Source organism: Nesoenas mayeri (genome assembly GCF_963082525.1).
Source record: "Nesoenas mayeri genome assembly, chromosome: 17".
NCBI lineage: Eukaryota > Metazoa > Chordata > Aves > Columbiformes > Columbidae > Nesoenas > Nesoenas mayeri.
Window position 1 is genome coordinate 7,463,707 of NC_137565.1, and position 16,922 is coordinate 7,480,628.

The 16,922-nt window shown below is 38.4% G+C and overlaps 1 protein-coding gene across 3 annotated transcripts in view; it reads left to right on the plus strand.

The window, feature by feature from the left end:
• The window catches only part of TXNRD2 (thioredoxin reductase 2), a 40,538-nt gene that overhangs the window by 6,521 nt on the left and 17,095 nt on the right, over nt 1–16,922 (plus strand). For 2 of the 3 annotated variants that reach the window (XR_013922990.1, XM_080355616.1), the window contains exons 1-11: nt 13–89; nt 1,079–1,144; nt 1,831–1,887; nt 2,539–2,683; nt 2,999–3,073; nt 3,925–4,003; nt 4,886–4,948; nt 5,466–5,536; nt 10,249–10,268; nt 10,648–10,739; nt 13,292–13,466. Coding sequence is in view for 2 of the 3 variants with exons in the window: in XM_080355616.1 (XP_080211742.1) it covers nt 14–89; nt 1,079–1,144; nt 1,831–1,887; nt 2,539–2,683; nt 2,999–3,073; nt 3,925–4,003; nt 4,886–4,948; nt 5,466–5,536; nt 10,249–10,268; nt 10,648–10,739; nt 13,292–13,466 (919 nt within the window). In the remaining variant the exon portion in view is untranslated. Of the gene's footprint in view, nt 1–12; nt 90–1,078; nt 1,145–1,830; nt 1,888–2,538; nt 2,684–2,998; nt 3,074–3,924; nt 4,004–4,885; nt 4,949–5,465; nt 5,537–10,248; nt 10,269–10,647; nt 10,740–13,291; nt 13,467–16,922 lie in introns of those variants that run through there. The other variant, XM_080355617.1, reaches the window with a different exon arrangement.

Sequence of the window (16,922 nt, forward strand, 5' to 3'; positions counted from 1 at the left end):
CTTGCCGTACAGCATGGCGGCGCTGTGGCGGAGGCGGGAGCGTCTCCTAGGAGTGTCGGGGCTGCGTCGTATGGTACGAGCCCTCTCAGGTACGGGGTGCCTGCTGGGCTCGGGCCTAGAAGAGGCTGTTCTCTCCTAATGACGCCGAGAGCGCGTGGAGAGGGTTCCCCGAGCCTTTCCCGGCACCCGCACGGCGGGAAGAGGCCCGCGGGCGTCTCACCTAAGCGAGCGCTGAGGGGACCGCAGACTCCCGCCCTCTTCTTCCTCAGCGGCCGCGGCGGGCAGGGTTCCGGGCTGCCGTCATCCCTAACGGCTATCGGAGCCTCTCCCGCCCTGCTGCCTCTCTCGGAGCCCGTCCTTCGGCCCTGTGTTTCTGAGGGAGACCCGAGCCGCAGATGGCTGCGAAGCCGACAAGGATTGTGCCCCTGTATTGGGGTAGCCCGAGAGACACCCAACCCTTTCTTCGAGGCGTAATTGCAACGAGCGGGGGGGTTCGGCCTTCCCAGTCCGACTGCCGGGAAAAGTCCGCCACCCCAACGATGGGCCTTGGTTGTCCTCCCTCAAACACTGTACTGCTCACAAAAGCAGGGCTTATACTGATGCCCGTGTTAATAAGTGAGGTATTGCTCACCTGTGAGCTTCTCCTGCCACTTCAGACCTGCTCTGGGAGGCTGGGCTGAGCTGTGGGGAGCCTGAGGTGGCAGAATGCACGGGCTTCCCTCTGACTGCCCCACCATTCCCCTGCAGGGCCTGCATTATCCCTGAAGCTTTTTGAGTCCAGTTACAACTGTCTAATGATGCAGAAAGATCTGCTTGGGATGCTGTGTAAAAAATGTAATCCATTTCCTCATTTCTTTTGGATTACTTTGTTTTCTGTATTTCCTTCACAAAACTAGACTAGATAGCTTAACAATTTTTGGAGAATGCTTTGGGACGCCGAAAAAAACACAGTACTCTGGTAAAGAAAACCCAAATCAGCAATAATCAATTGTAAAAAATAGCATACCTTTTGATATTTTTACGTACCTCTCCTGTTTTACTTGTTTCTTTTCTTCCCTTTTGCACGTCCTCTTCACAGGAAAGAATGAGTATGATCTTCTGGTAATTGGCGGAGGGTCTGGAGGCCTTGCTTGTGCAAAAGAAGGTTGGTATGTATAAATACAAAAAGTTTTGTTTTAGTAGTAGTTGTGTCTGTGGAAACTAAGAGAAGTGTTATTGGTAATGCTAAAGCTTTTTTGGAAATATAGTATACTTCAATCCCTACACATTAATCATTAACTCAGGTGTATACAGTTAATCTGCAAATTGGTTCACACCCTTAGAAACGGTCATTTTGTGTGACTTTCCCTTTGAAAATATTTCTTCTTTTGTCATGGGAAAACCTAATAAGCTTTTATTTCACTGTATTGTAAGATACTCTGAGTGCCTCCATAGATACTGTATTTTTTTAATTGTACTGTTTCTTATTTCTATGTTGAAACAACAGTCACTTCAGACTGTTTTCAACAAACTGCTGTATAGAACCTTGCCCTTTTGTAACTCTGCAACTTTCTCAACAACCACAAGGTTCTTAAGCATCTCATTTAGGGTCAAATCACATTTTTAGGGTCAGTGGAAGCTGGAGACTCTAGTCTGGGCTATTAAGTGCTTTCTGGAGAATGTGCTGACTACATAGGCAGCCCAGGTCCCTAGTCCAGCATCTTGACTTAGACAGTATAAAACAACAGCTCTCATCTTCTGTACTCTTAATCTGTGCCTGTACTACTAAAAATGTTTAGGTTCGTGTGTTTCTCCCTCCTCTAAATACCTTGTCTTATTTTTTATTTAAAGCTGCTCAGTTTGGAAGGAAAGTGGCCGTTTTGGATTATGTGGAACCTTCTCCACAAGGTATGGAAGAGAAATACTAGGATAACATTTTGCATGTGTACAAAATGGTTGCTTAGGAGAGCAGATGCTCCAGGCAGCAAAGTGGCCAAAGCCATTCTGCCTGCTTTGCCTGTGGTAAAAGTCCTTAAGCCCAGCTTGCTGTGCTGCTTATTCCATTCGATGATATCCCAGCTCTGCCTGCTTCCCCCGCACATTGAGGTTATTTGCAGTTTTTGATGCTACCATTTCTAATAGACTTTGGATTGAAATATGTGAGAATATTGTTCCATCAAAGTGTCATTTACAATTTCTAAAAATTATGAGTTGCATCGTGTTGAGGCTCTTCATATACAATGTGTAAAATAAGATCTGCAAATGCAAACTAGCAAATGTGAATGTGAACTGGTTCCTCAGAGCTCTGAGAAACATCTTGAGATGGTTTGAATTTTAAAAGAAAAATATATAGAGGTGGTTTGTGTCAAAACAGATGAACATAAGTAGAGTTAGAAACTGATCTGTAAGAGACAGTAAACTATGTGGTGTTTGAGAACTTTTTAACTGATTGCATGAACAACCTAATTCTTTAAGTAACCCAAGTGGATTGTTACACTAACCTGATGCATTTACTTTTTCTTCTTTTCTTTTCTATTTTTTTTTTTTTTTTTAATGAAGGAACCAAATGGGGACTTGGTGGAACTTGTGTGAATGTTGGTTGCATTCCTAAAAAGCTTATGCATCAAGCAGCCCTTTTAGGGAGCGCCCTTAAAGATGCCCAACACTATGGCTGGAATATAGCCCAACCTGTTCATCATACCTGGTAAAGATTACTGCCCATATCCACTCCTGTGTGCTGCAAATCCATAGCAACTTTTCCCATTTTATGTTTATTTATGGACAGTTAGGGAAGTGAATTTTACATTGAGCTTTTTATTCAGCTCCTTATTTAAAACACAAATCTGTATTTACTGGTTTATCAGAGCAGATTTATGTTGATTTGGACTTGATAATTTACTTTTATAATAGAAAGTACTGTAGGACATTCCTAATTTCTAGCAATTGTTTGTATCTTTGAGTTGCATAAGCTGAATTTGTAAGCTGATGACTTCATGTTCAGTTTCTTGCTTTGTGATAGGTCTGTGATGGCACAAGCTGTTCAGAATTATGTGAAATCATTGAACTGGGGACACAGAGTGCAACTACAAGACAAGTAAATAAGACTTTGAAGTTCATCTTTCTTTCCATAGTCAGGGAGCTCTTCGCCTTGTAGAGCTACTGAATTGCCTTTGGAGTTTCTCACTAGAGCTAGTATTTTGACTTTGTAAGTGCTGCCTGCTCAGGACTTGTAAGTGCCCTTGCCAATGTAAGTGATTTCGTCCCCTTGCTTCCTTTTCTTTTCTGGGAAATAGTGGTTCAGCGTGACCATATGTAAAAGCTTTCTAACAGCGTAGTTATCAGAGAATGTTCTCTTCAATCTGGAGAGGTTTTGCATTAGAATGAAGTAGTCAGGGTTTCTCAAGGTAATTTCAAGCTTGTCCACCAAAGTCTATATGCCATGCAATCCCACAAATAACACTGTACCAGAGCAGCTGAGTTCTTTGCTTTTGGTGCAGAAATGGTCCCAAGTTTTTCAGCATGCAGTTCCTTTTATAAGGAAACTATATTAATATATAATTTAACATGTACTAGTTTTGTGACTCCTGCTGAGTCACTTTTGTAGGCTCTCAAATGGGCATTGTGTTATAGATAGTAATAGTATTGCTATGACTAGTGGAAATTGTATCATTTGAAGGGGTCAGTAATCTGATCCCAGAGTTACAATGTTACAAGATTAGGTACTCTGCTGTACAGAGGAGTTAACCCTGACACAAGAATTAAGTGAATTAAGTTATGTGACAGGACTGCAAACTATTCTATGAAATTAAATGCTTTCTTCCTTTTACTTTTATGTGCCAGTTTGCTATCCTTTTTAGGACTTCAGATATGGAAAAAGTAGCTGATTATATTTCATTCCTGTTCTTCATTAAGTGTGCATTTATGTTGCTGGTTTCTTCTAAACAGGAAGGTGAAATATTTCAACATGAAAGGGACTTTTTCTGATCCGCATACAATCCGTGGTTTAACAAAAGCAGGTAAAGAGGTGAGCTGCTCTGCTGATCCACAGTATCATTCACTTCAAACATTTCAGGTCTTCATGTGTTGGTTTTCAGACCAGCTGGGGACTAGATTATACTTTTGCAAATTGCCTTAGCTATTCATTATTGTTTTGGTGAGGGAGATCTGTGATTTTCACCTAGAGAAGATATTTATGACCTTGCCTGTTGGCTGCTGAGTCCCTAGCCTCTAGCCTGTTTGATGCCATTACTTTTTCTTTGTAGATGGAAATGCTGAGGCAATTTTTTTTTGCTTTTGGATCAGTCATACTGCTTTGATAGATTCTTAGAGAGATGCAGAGATAACCAGTATCTCCTTATTGCTCTGAGTATTAGATCAGTCAGAGATGTTTTCCTCCTTCAGATGAATTGTAAGGATTATTGCATTTTAAGACATGTTTAGGATAATAGTGCAATGTTACTGATTAATATCAGCTTGAGAAAGCAGAAGTTTTTGGGGGTAGATGTCTAGCATTTCCTAAAAACCTGCCACTCCAGGCCTTAGAGGCAGAATTCATTTGCTGTAATCTCTGTGTATTGTCATAAGCAAAAATTGATTTTGAAACGCTACCATTTGTATACAACTGTGGCTTCCACGTAGTCATCTGAATCTTGTCCAGTGTAGGAATAATTTTAAGCTTAGTACTCAAAGAAAAACTGATAGAGAATGTGTAGGAGAAACTCTTGCATGTGTTAGTTTATTGTATCTGCATCCTTTTTTTTAATGCATTGTTGATTATTATGTTATGTAAATAGAAGATGGTATTGCCAGCTTTCTCATTTATCACTCATTTGTACATAGATAAAATCTAAAGACAGAAAAAAAGGACTTCAAATGCTTGAGTTTGATTTTGTATTTTTGTTTGTAGACTATTATTACAGCAGAAAATATTGTCATTGCTACTGGAGGAAGACCAAAATATCCGATGCATGTAAGTTACACTTGCCCTCTAACAACTCCAATGACTCTACTGATTTTGTTGTAGATAATAATGAATATTTGGAGGATAAAGGGTGTAAATATAAAGTAACACACAAGAGATTTTTGTACTTGTGTCATGTGTAAAAATATCTTTTATATAAAGCACAGTCTTTTCAGAAAAAAAAACATTTCCGTAGAAGACAGTTTGCATCAATTTAGTATGTTGATGTTGCTTAGAGCTGTAGGATAACTCAGGTTGGAAGGGATCTCTAGAGATCATCTAGTTCAACCTTCTGCTCATGAAGGTTTGGGTCAGCTATTGAGTCAGCTGTGAGGTCAGATAGTGTTGCTCAGGGCTTTTTGCAGTGAGGTTTTGAAAATCTTCAGAGATGAAGACTGGCTAACCTATCTGTGCATTCCTCTTGGTCTGCTGGCTACATGCAGCTAATACAGCCCAAGTTGCCGTTAGCTTTTTTTGCTGCCAGGACTTGCATTGTAGATTCAAGATCTTACATGTGTCATCATAGGTCGCGGGTGCACTGGAGTATGGAATCACAAGTGACGATCTGTTCTGGTTGAAAGAATCTCCTGGAAAAACGTAAGTTACCTTACCATGGCTTTAATAGATACTGGCATTTGTGCTTTTTCATTATGGCAAGGTGAAAAATGTTCAGAATTGGTTTTTATACACCAGTTTTCCTGTCCTTCTGTTTCCTTCTCAGAATTTGTTTTGCTATGCATCAACATCACACTACCAACTTTCATTAGTAACTAATAGAGTTCCCTCCCTCCCAGTCTTACTATATTCCATTCTAAATCAAATTAAATATGAATTTACACCGTCTTAGGCTGAGGTGACTTGTTTGCAGTAGCAGTTATATGGGGAAGTCACAAGAGGGCAGCATACACTTAAACAAAGGCTGTACTGTCCTTATTCTTTGCTAAGGGCGTATGTGAAAATGCTTTTCACTTAGGAAGGAAACTCAAACATAATTAGCAGTTCTGATAACAAAAGAAAATATGATGTGACAGTTGGGTTAGTTTTGCCTTTTCTTATGCTTTCAGAGCTGTTGCTTAACTGAAATACTAAAAAAGTGTTTTTAATTGAAATACTAAAATGCCATAGTTTTTATTCTTTACAGGACATAGCACAGTAAGGTTCAGAGTCAACATTGCACTACAGAGCAATTTCCTCATGCAAATTATTTTGATAAGAAATACACATTTGCTGGCATGAAAGTCAGTTAATACTATTTTTTTCTTTTCTGTATCGAGCAATTCTAGAGAAAGCAAAGTATGTATAAGAAAAAGAGGCTTGAAACTAGTGCTTTGAAAGAAAACAGAGCTGCCATTTTGGGCTGTAACCTTCTAATATAAAAATGCACTGTGTTAGCCTAAACATCAAATGGATAAACAAGAGTCCTGGGTAGAGTTTAAAAAGGAAAGTAAATTTGCGGTTGTTTGTAGTATATCAGTCCCCTCTTGAATTTTGAGAGCATGATTTATGCAAGGAAATTGTTTTTAAAAGAAAAAAAAATGCAAAAACCCCTCACAAAAACTGAACATAAGATTTATCCCTGTAAGATGTTTCTGTGAAAATGTGGCTTTTGTCCAGTTGCTGCTAATGCAAGTTGTAACAGTGTAATGTGGGAGTCTAGTGTTTATACGTTGCATTCCTGAGATTTAGTCAAAATAAGCCTGCAGGGGCTACAGTAGCATTTCTGTGCTTTATCAGGCTGTGTCCTAGCAAATGAAGGAGGGAGCAGTTAAAGGTTTGTTTCTGTCGGATTTGTTTCTATTATAAATATTCCCAAGGTTCAGTTTAACACCTTTTGTTTTTAGTCTGAGCTGTGTTGTACTTATTCTTTCTTTTTTCCTTCTCCAAATGTACATATCTCAGCTACAAATTACATGCCTGGGGCTTATAGAACTGTCAGTCCTGCAGTTATTCATATTAAAAAAAGAAAAAAAGACCAAACCATTAACTAACTCAGAAGTCTCTTAGATATACAAACATGAGCAAATTCTCACTACTGAGATGGAGAGTTTTGGTAGAGTGGATTAGAAAAGATGCCTTGAAATATGTTCAGAATGAGTGAGAGATTGAGCAGGTGTGAAGGAGTTTAGGTTCTGCTTTCTTAACTTTTCTATTAGACGCTGACAATGCCCAGGAACCCTCTACTGTGTGGAAGAAACTGTGAATAATGTCCTGCTGATACTATGAATGAATGCCAGCTGGCATCTATTTTTCACCTGATGAAAAAGAAGAGCAAACATGTGCCCAGATTACACATATTCTCATTCTGTTCCCTGTGAATCTTGAATCTCCAGTAGATGTTTCCTTATGGGCAGTGTGTGGCTTTTTGCAGCACTTCCAGGAGCTACATGCTAAAAGAGCGGGTGCTCATCCATGCATAGATGAATCAGATGCCCTGATGCTGGGAAAATCTATTTCCCACTATGTTAAATTGTTTGCCAAACGTAAAACCCACACTAGCAGATTTTAATCTCTTTAGCTCAACCTGTTCTGTGTACACCTTCAGAAATTGTATGTTTTTATGACAGGATAGCTAGATGTTATCTAGGGTCTTTTGTGAGGAAAACATGTTGTACTGACTCTGCAATCCCTGGGGTTTGTGGAGCAGCAGACCTTATGTCTGCACTTCTCAGCAGTTTAAAGGCATCTCTGTTAGAACTAGGAGATAGCACAGATTGGTTTCACCTACTATTTTTGCTCTGCTTTCTTAACATAGGGTAGTCTGTGTATGAAGAGCTTTCAAGTATTGGACTTGTTTCTCTCACAGTACTGTGGAATAACAACATGCCAAGGGATAAATGGTGGGTCAGTGGCAGGGCTAAAAAGAGAAGCCAAGTTTGCTGTCTTCAGAGTTCCATCATGCCTCTAATATTTGATTTCAGTTGCTATGCGTGTACACATATATAAAATATTATAATTTTGTAAGGTTCCTAGTGTCTTTCTATGAAACACATTTCTATCTTTGTAGCCATGTGTACTAGTAGTTTTCCTGCTAACAGAGTAGAGGAAGGGTCACTGCTTTATAAGTTTTAACTAAAACTGATGAATGATACCTCCTTATAAAGATACAGCAATGCATGCACCACTTTGTGATAGCCTGCAGTTTTTGTGTGTTTTTCCATGGATTTAAGGGTTTATGTTTATTTTGTGAAGCACCATACTAGCATATGCTACTTTGGCCAGGAATCAAGCGAAGTGTAGAGTACAAAACAGTGTGGGATGTATAGGCCACAGGTTGATATTTCATTTTTTTTCCTTCCTGTGATCTGACTATTTTGAATTTTCACCTGTTCAGAGCGTATTTTTGTCAAAACAGCTTTATTTTGTTGCTCAGAGTTTCTGAATTAATGAAGGCACAGCTGCTGAGAGAAAAGGTCTTTACTTAATGGATTATTTCCATGCAACTGTTCTCTGCTGGCATTATCATTTATGTTGCTAAAATTTATCTTCCTCAAAACAGTTAAACAAGGTTGGATGTGGGTAAAAGAGTATGATAAGGTCCTGTGGCTTATGCTTATAATGCTTGTTCTTCCTTGCTTATCCTCCTAACTTTAAATAACCTATATAAACTCTGTGATTATGTGAGTTTGTATTTTGAGGTTTTAAAGTAAATGTCTAAAATTTCTAGCTTTCCAAAACACAATTAGCAAACCACTTTTTCCATATGCAAAACTCCAAAGGTTTGGTTTTGTGGGGTTTGTTTGTTTGTTTTGGTGGTGGTGGTTTTGTGGGTTTTGTTTGTTTTTTAACTTTTTTATATGGCAGTATGAGAGAGACCTGCTTTAAACAAATGCCAAAAATAAACAGAAAAAAATGTGCAAAATAGTTAGTTGGGTTCTGAGTACTGTGCATTTGTGGTGCTGTTTTTTGATTACAAGTTCTTTATAAAGCATGGGAATTAAGGTTTTTTTGTAAAACATCTATTTCCATGGATGAAAATCATAGAAAGAGCCTAATCTTCTCCACTGTTCCCATAGTAACTAGAAATTTTGATCCCTGACAATTTTTTTTTCTTGATTCAAAAACTTAACAAAAGACTTCGTTGCAAGTGGAAATACCGCGTGGAATGCACCTCCAAACCGGGAGATTTTAACAAGTCTGCAGAATATGTGAACAGCGAAGGGGTGTGAGTGCAGCCTGTCCAGCAGCTGAGTGTCAGCACCCGGCTGGTTGGACCCACTCTCACCTCTGGCCCAGGGATGGGCTGTTCTGCCTCTTGTGCACCAGCAGACGTGGGGAGCCGAGGGAATGCTCGGAAGGGAGGGGATGCTGTGGTGTACAGGGCAGCTGAGGACAGGCACGGAAAGTGCTGTGCTGGAAAGCGGATACACCTCATAAATTAAAAGTGTTGATGTACAACTTGAGTGATATTCTTGATTGAAATGGAGTGAAATATGGGAAGAGATAGGAGCTGAAGTTTTATTTAAGATCTAAAATTGATGTGTTTGGTGAATACTAGCCTAGGTAAATCTATTAAAGAGATTTTATAGAGCAGCACACACAAACTTTTAAAGACAGGAATGGCAAATATTTGGCATTTGGACAAATAAGATAATTAAAAAGCAGATGGTTATAAATCAAAATGAAATTTAGCAAGGAGTTATGTTGGGAACTGTAATCTATTTGATAGGGAGGTGATGAATTTCAAACATACTTAAATTCTTATTGTGTTAAGTTTCCTTAAAAATAATTAAATATATCTATTTGGTAATAAAGATACCTCTAGAAATGTTGAGGTATATTTGAATTACGACAAGACTGCTGCATATCTGTATGATTACATGTTGCCTGCTGTCCCAGAGGCAATGATGCTGAGATGCCCTGTAAAGATGAGGCATCAGTAGCAATAGGCCCTGTGAGTGTCCACTTCAGGTGTTTCCAATGGAGGAATATCGTAGAACACAATTGAAATATTTGTGATGCCTCTTACCCTTGCTAGTTTCTCTGAGTTTTTCACGGCTTTCTTCACTTGGTGTTTCAGAGCATATGTTTAAATGTCTCTTTGCAACATAAAACCAATTCCTTGTGTCTTATAGCCTGTTCTTTTCTTTTTTCTTTTTAAAATTTTGTTAACAAAGTAATCCCACATTATAATGTTGTCTTTGTTGGAGTTGACAAGCCATGCTCTTTCTTCCTATCTAACAACATCAGATCCACTCCTCAAACCTATAATTTTGTAACTATACATACTTCAGAAAATAATGTTTTGGTTGTGCAGAAATATACACAAGCTCATTCCACTGCTTTACTGTTTTTTTCTTTTTATGTAACAGGTTGGTTGTTGGAGCCAGCTGTATCCTTTGAAAAAGCTGTGATGATCTATGATTGTAAGCAGCATAGCTGTCTTTCCTATGAAAGCTCAGTTTTTGGAATTCCTTTGCTCGCGCCCTGTAGTTGAGTTAGTAGTAGAATAGTAATCATTTTTGTGCAGTAGCATTGTGTGAATTAAGATCAGCTGAGGATAAATTCTCAGGATCTTAAAAACAGTGTTATCTATGAGGAAAATACTCTAAGGCTTTGGAGTTTTATTCTATGCAACAAAAGCAAGCTGAAGATGGTCTGTGTGAGGAGAACTTGATATCTCTAGGTAAAAAGCCCACTTGTGTGCTACCATTTTATATTGCATTTATATTAAATTATTTTTTCTATTTCCTTAACTGGTGCCTCACCAGATGTTTCGCTTGAGTGTGCTGGTTTTCTTACAGGCATTGGATTGGACACTACAGTCATGATGAGAAGTATCCCACTTCGTGGGTTTGATCAGGTGAGTATGGAATCTTTCACATCTCCTTATATATCAAATATATTTAAAAGAATATTTGGTTATTTTGTCTCCTAAAGAAAAAGTGTCATTGGCTTTTCCAAACACTTCCTAGTATGTGCTTTCTGAAAAGAAGCTAAGAAATATTAGCTCTTGTTCTCCTCTCATGTCTCTTGATACTGTACTCAGAAAAGTAAATCTTCTTTTTTCCTCCTGCTTAACCGAAAACAAGATAGGAAATGTTGGGAAGCAGAGGAGGGATTTATGCCACTGCTAACAACATTAGACAATCTTTAAAATAATCCTGAATTTCTAGGAGTTACAGATAATTACTTTTAAAATAAATTATTGGACTTAACATGAAGCAGTTCAATGTGGAGTTCATTATGATGAATATAAATAAATCACTAAGCTGAAAGTTTCTAATGAAATGGGAGTTGGGAATCTTGACTTTACCACTTTTAAAACAGTAGTGGTTATAGCTGGGTAAAAAACATATATAGTGATTTCAGTGGAACTGTCAACCCTAAACTGTAGAAAATAAAGCAAAAGCTTTCAAGTAGGGAATTTAAAGAGAGAAAACTCTTTCAAAATTGGGAAAGATTTTGAGGAGTTTTATTTAAAAATGTGAGTGGTCACAACTGTGCTGACAAAACAGAAGACAGTTCTGGCCAGAAGCCCATTCCTGTGTGAAGAGAATACAAGCAATTAGAAATAACAACAAGAAAAGGCAACAAAAACAAACAAACAAACAAAAGATTTTTATATAGAATTTGTGTAAAGAGTATTACTGTCTAAAGACACAATGGAAGGTAGTGTAGCAGGTTTAGGTTAAAGATGGGTTACTGGATCCACAGAATCACAGAATGTCAGGGGTTGGAAGGGACCTCGAAAACTCATCCAGTCTAATCCCCCTGGTGGAGCAGGAACACCCAGATGAGGTTACACAGGAAGGTGTCCGGGTGGGTTTGAATGACTCCAGAGTAGGAGACTCCACAACCCCCCTGGGCAGCCTGTTCCAGTGTCTGTCACCCTTAGTGAGAGGAAGTTCCTTCTCAGATTTAAGTTGAACCTTTTGAGTTCCAGTTTGAACCCGTTACCCCTTGTCCTATCACTGGTTGTCACCAAGAAGAGTCTGGCTCCATCCTCCTGACACTCACCCTTTATATATCTGTAAACATTAATGACGTCACCCCTCAGTCTCCTCTTCTCCAAGCTCAAGAGCCCCAGCTCCCTCAGCCTTTCCTCATAGGGAGATGCTCCACTCCCTTAATCATCTTTGTTGCCCTGCGCTGGACTCTCTCCAGCAGTTCCCTGTCCTTCTGGAACTGAGGGGCCCAGAACTGGACACAATATTCCAGATGTGGTCTCAGCAGGGCAGAGTAGAGGGGAAGGAGAATCTCTCCCGATCTACTAACCACCCCCCGTCTAATCCACCCCAGGATGCCACAACAGGTAGTGACAGGTCCTGGTTGTATGCCAGCCACTCCCCCTTTGAAGTGGCTTCCTTAAAACTAGTAGTATGTGTACCAGAGCTTGCAAAGCATCATATGACAATGTGTCTGAGATTTACACTCGTCATTGAAGAATTCTACACCTGTGACAGCATGAGATCTGAGCAAACAGGGAATAGTGTTAAGAGTGTGTATGTGTGGCACTTCACAAGACACAGTAGGGCTTTCTCTGAGAACGTGATGCTTTGTAGGCAGGAAGAGCACAATGGACATTTCAAAGTTAATAAAGTATTAATAGACATAAAATAATTATGTTCAGTCTGTAGCCTGAGTCTGGTGGAAACTGGGTAGTGAGCTATCATGTTTCTGAGAAGATATAACACTGCTGTTGCCTTCATATTAGTTAATATCAACTTTGAAAATGAAGTATTGTAAGCTGAGAGCTTGCATGTAGTTGTTCCGTGTGAGTGGTTTTGTAATAATATCCTTTAAGTAATAAACATATTTTTTGACAAAGTGCAACCAGAATTACTGCAGTCAAGAGCAATGACATCTTTGGATAAACTTGTCAATGCAACATTTCACTGACTGACTGTGGTGTGGCATTATTTCAAATAGGCTCTTAGGACAAAAGCATTATTTCCTTTTTGTGGTAGAAGTTTCCAGGGAACCCTAGTAATTCATAGTCATTGCAGAGAAATGACAGGTGTCATGGCAAAGGGAAATATTTTTCTTCCTTACCTTTATGGAAGTATTTAATTCTCATCAAGCTGTCAGAAAATGGTAATTATGGTAACGTTAAATTGAACATGCTCTAGATGCTATTTTTGTATGACCATCAAATGATATAAAAGCAACCATTTTATTCTTCTACTGTTTTACTTTTTTGAAAATGAATATTCAGATGTAGATGACTCTTGTAATAGAGTTACAGGTTATAGTGGCTCAATAGATTATCATGTGTTGACAATCCATAGTAAGTAAGTGACAAAGAACATTTGAAATGCACAGTATATTTACTGAGTTTTCATGAAGACAGCTGAAGGAGGGGTTTACATTACATGTATCTTAGAATAAACATCTTTTTCCCCTACTCAACAGCAAATGGCATCTTTAGTAACTGAGCACATGGAATCTTACGGCACAAAATTTTTAAAGCGATGTTTCCCAACCAAAGTAGAAAAATTGGAGAACAACAGATTACAAGTGACCTGGAAAAATACTGACCTGGGCACAGAAGAAACCGATTCCTTTGACACAGTGATGTGGGCCGTAGGTAAGCTTGATTATCTTAACATTTATTTGCAATGCTTTCCATGTTGAAAATGAAGTCCCTTCATCATCTTGTATGGGGCCAAACAGTTCCTTCCTTTCGTGTGTGTGTGTGTGTGTGTGTGTGTGTGTTAAATATTTAGTGAGCTAAACATTTACAGTTTCTTAGTTATTTTCTTGCTTGCCTGACTTATTCACTTACAGTCTAAAAACACATGAAAGTTAAGAATCCATGGTAACTACCTTTGCATGAGCTGCAATAAATGGGACAACATTTAATCTTCCTCACATTTACTAGAGGGTGAGAGCATGAATTCCAGCAACATCTGTGGTGCAGGTAGTGTTCTTTAAGTCTGTGCTCTTGATTTATTCATGAAGCTACTACAAGTTCCTATTTATCCTGTTCAAGAGGCTACCATTTTTTCTAGGAATTTTTCTAAACTGTGCTGGTTGTGGTCATAGAATAGATCCATTGCAGGAAACAGGAACAGATCATTTACAGCATTTTTTATTTTGCCCAGTGGACTATATCTGTTGTCCTGTTGTTCCCTTCCCCTGGTTAAGTCATCTTTGTATCTTCCTAATACCTCAAAGAGAGAGCAGGTTGAGTGTTGTGACAAACATTTTTGTTCACTTATTGTGCTTACTGTTCTCTTAGAAGTGTAATAGTCTTCTATAAATTGTGGAAACAGCCTATAATAATGGATTATGCTCACTGAAACCAATCAAAGACACTAGTGTTTGCCAAGGGCAAAAAAAGGTCATGCTATATGGAGATGCGACAGTCCTAAAAACCGTAGAAAAATATTCATGAGGTGAGATGAAAATGTTTCAAAAAAGTGGATTTCTAAATGCCGTATTTGATTTTTCTCAAGCTTTCTGGTAAAAGCACACTGAGTGGGACTCACACCTGTGAAATCTCAAGTCAATTTGTTTACTTTTGTCAGAGGTGGAAAAAAGCTATTAAATTGAAATAACATGACAAAATCTTGGTTTATTGTTAATTATAATGGAGTAAGGTTGCATGATATACTATTGCAACTCAGTTGTTATGTGGGTCCGTTCGCTATTTTGATACAGAGGAACTACATGTATTATAATTTTTGTCATGCATTTGAGTTACAATCCATATTTAGAAACTGCAAAATGAACAGCTTGAGAGAGTGGGATATTTGTGGTGAGGTTTTTTTTTTTAGTGTTCAAATTGACACTCCACCTTTAAGGATTAAACGCATTAACAGTTAACGTTGGTTAATTGATGTGCAGTCGGTATGATTCATTGTTTTGCTCTGTATCAACACACCCACACCAGGTGTCTCAGATAATAGGCTGGGAAATTTGGTAGTGTTGAGGATTTCCTGTCTGCAGATGTGCCAGTTACAATACTGATTGAAGAAAGTCAGCTTGCAGAGTTACTTAAAAAGCAGCCGCTATGGTTAACTGATTGTAGCCTGAATTATAGTAGGTATTTTCTTAATTTTTATAAGCGCATTGTGGACGTTTAGTAGGATTTTATGAATAATGTCAAAAGTATTTACTGACAGTGGGACATAGTTTGAGTGCGGTAAGCTACGATGTTATCTCTTAATGCAGGCCCTTTGCAAAAAAAAATACATTGTGTTTCTATGAAGAGTTTTCTTTATCTTTTGGAATGTGTGATTTTCTGCTTATACATGTAAGCCAATAAAGGCAAGCACAATGCTGTCTTTAATTTTCTAGCAGTCAAAATACTTGAGGGGAAAAAAATATCTCATTTTGATACCCTTTTATGTAATTTAAAGGTTTCAATCTAAAGCTTTTATAAGTAACTATTATGGGCCTGTATAACCTTGCTGAGTGACTATACTATATTCCAGATCAGTGGAACAGCTCTTTCTTGACCTTTATTTGATTCTGCCTGTCTAGTCCTGTAATGTCCTTCTGTCTTTTACTAGTCCTCTGGTTTTGCTTTTCTGAAAATTCTTTTGAAATTATGAGCTCTTAAGAATTGTTTTTCTTTTGATATGGAACCAATAAACTTTTAATATCATATTGTATTCCCCCTGCCCTTAAGGACACGCAAAAAATTATATGTTATGTGCCTGATATACCTGAGTGACAAAGCAGTGGCGTGTGCATGTGCAGACTGAACATACGGTCTTCATCCAAAGAAAAGAGCAGAGGAGATTGACACCTTTACAAACAGATGCAACGATTGATTTGCAGGGCAAAGTTGCATCTGCCACAAGTGGGTTTGTTTCAGCTATTGGAGGAATGAAACCTATGGGTTGAATGCTTTAGCCACAACACAGATAACATATAAAAGGAATTGGCAAAGTGGTATTTACATTTTAATTTGCAATAGATGGCAAAAGATCACTGCTGTAACTGGAATTTGTCCAGATTATTCACAAAGTCCTTAGGAAGGATACTGAGCTACTACATATCTAATGGGATCTTACTGTGTAGAGGAGCAACACTGAACTGATGATTAAACTAAGCAGGTGTTTACAAACTATCCTGGAATTCATTTGACAGAGAAAGTGAGGTAGTGTGCTAGTAAATTCTAAACAGAAAGAGCAGTGACCAGCACCAGATTTTAAGTTTAGCTTTACAAAAGTTTTCTTCCTGCTGAGAGCAACAGAACAAGCATTCTCAAGGTCCTTTGCATTTATAAGCTTAAAGCCGCTGTGTCTTTGAAATAATATCGTCTTCGCTATAAAAAAGAATTATGACTTTAGCTCAGTGTAAGGCTAAACAGGTATCAGGTGTTGCACATCATATGCCATCAAGCATATTGTCCTTTGTGTCAGACTGGATGCTTGACAGATTTATTTTCTAGTGCAGTAAAATAAGATCCTTGCTGTTAAGTATCAAGAAAGGCTTAAGTACATAACATTTTTTTATAGTAGTTTTCTTCACGTCTTACAACCAAATCAGTTTGGATTAACTAAGAAAACAGAAATTTTATTTGGAGATTTTCTTTCAAAAATCCTGTATTGCTGTGATCTCCTGTGACCATATCTGTGCCAGCCCATATAGAAAGGAGATGGGATTTAGATTCATCTTTGTAAACAAAAAATTGCCATCCAGTTTTTTAACCTTTGAACTCTTCCGTGAAAAATAATCCATCTTGGTTGATCTCAGAAGACTGCTAGTGCTAATGTGATGTGGTTTGCTGAGGCTCTGAGCCTTTGTTCTGAACTTCCAGTGTCTCTTTCTCATTAATTTTAACTCATTAGTGTCTTGGTAAGACTTCTTCATGTTGAGGAAAGGTTAGGTGCTAGGCTATGCCACTAATCTGCATGTGAGAGTTGGTTTTTGTTGTTTGGGTAGGACCAAAGTGACATGTGTCCAGACGCAAGTAACTTCGGATGTGCAATGGATGGTGATGCCCAAGTTTAATGATTGCACCATGGCTGCCACAAGCTTCCTAAAGAGGTGACTCCTTTGTGCAATAAGTATTACTACTCAACAATAC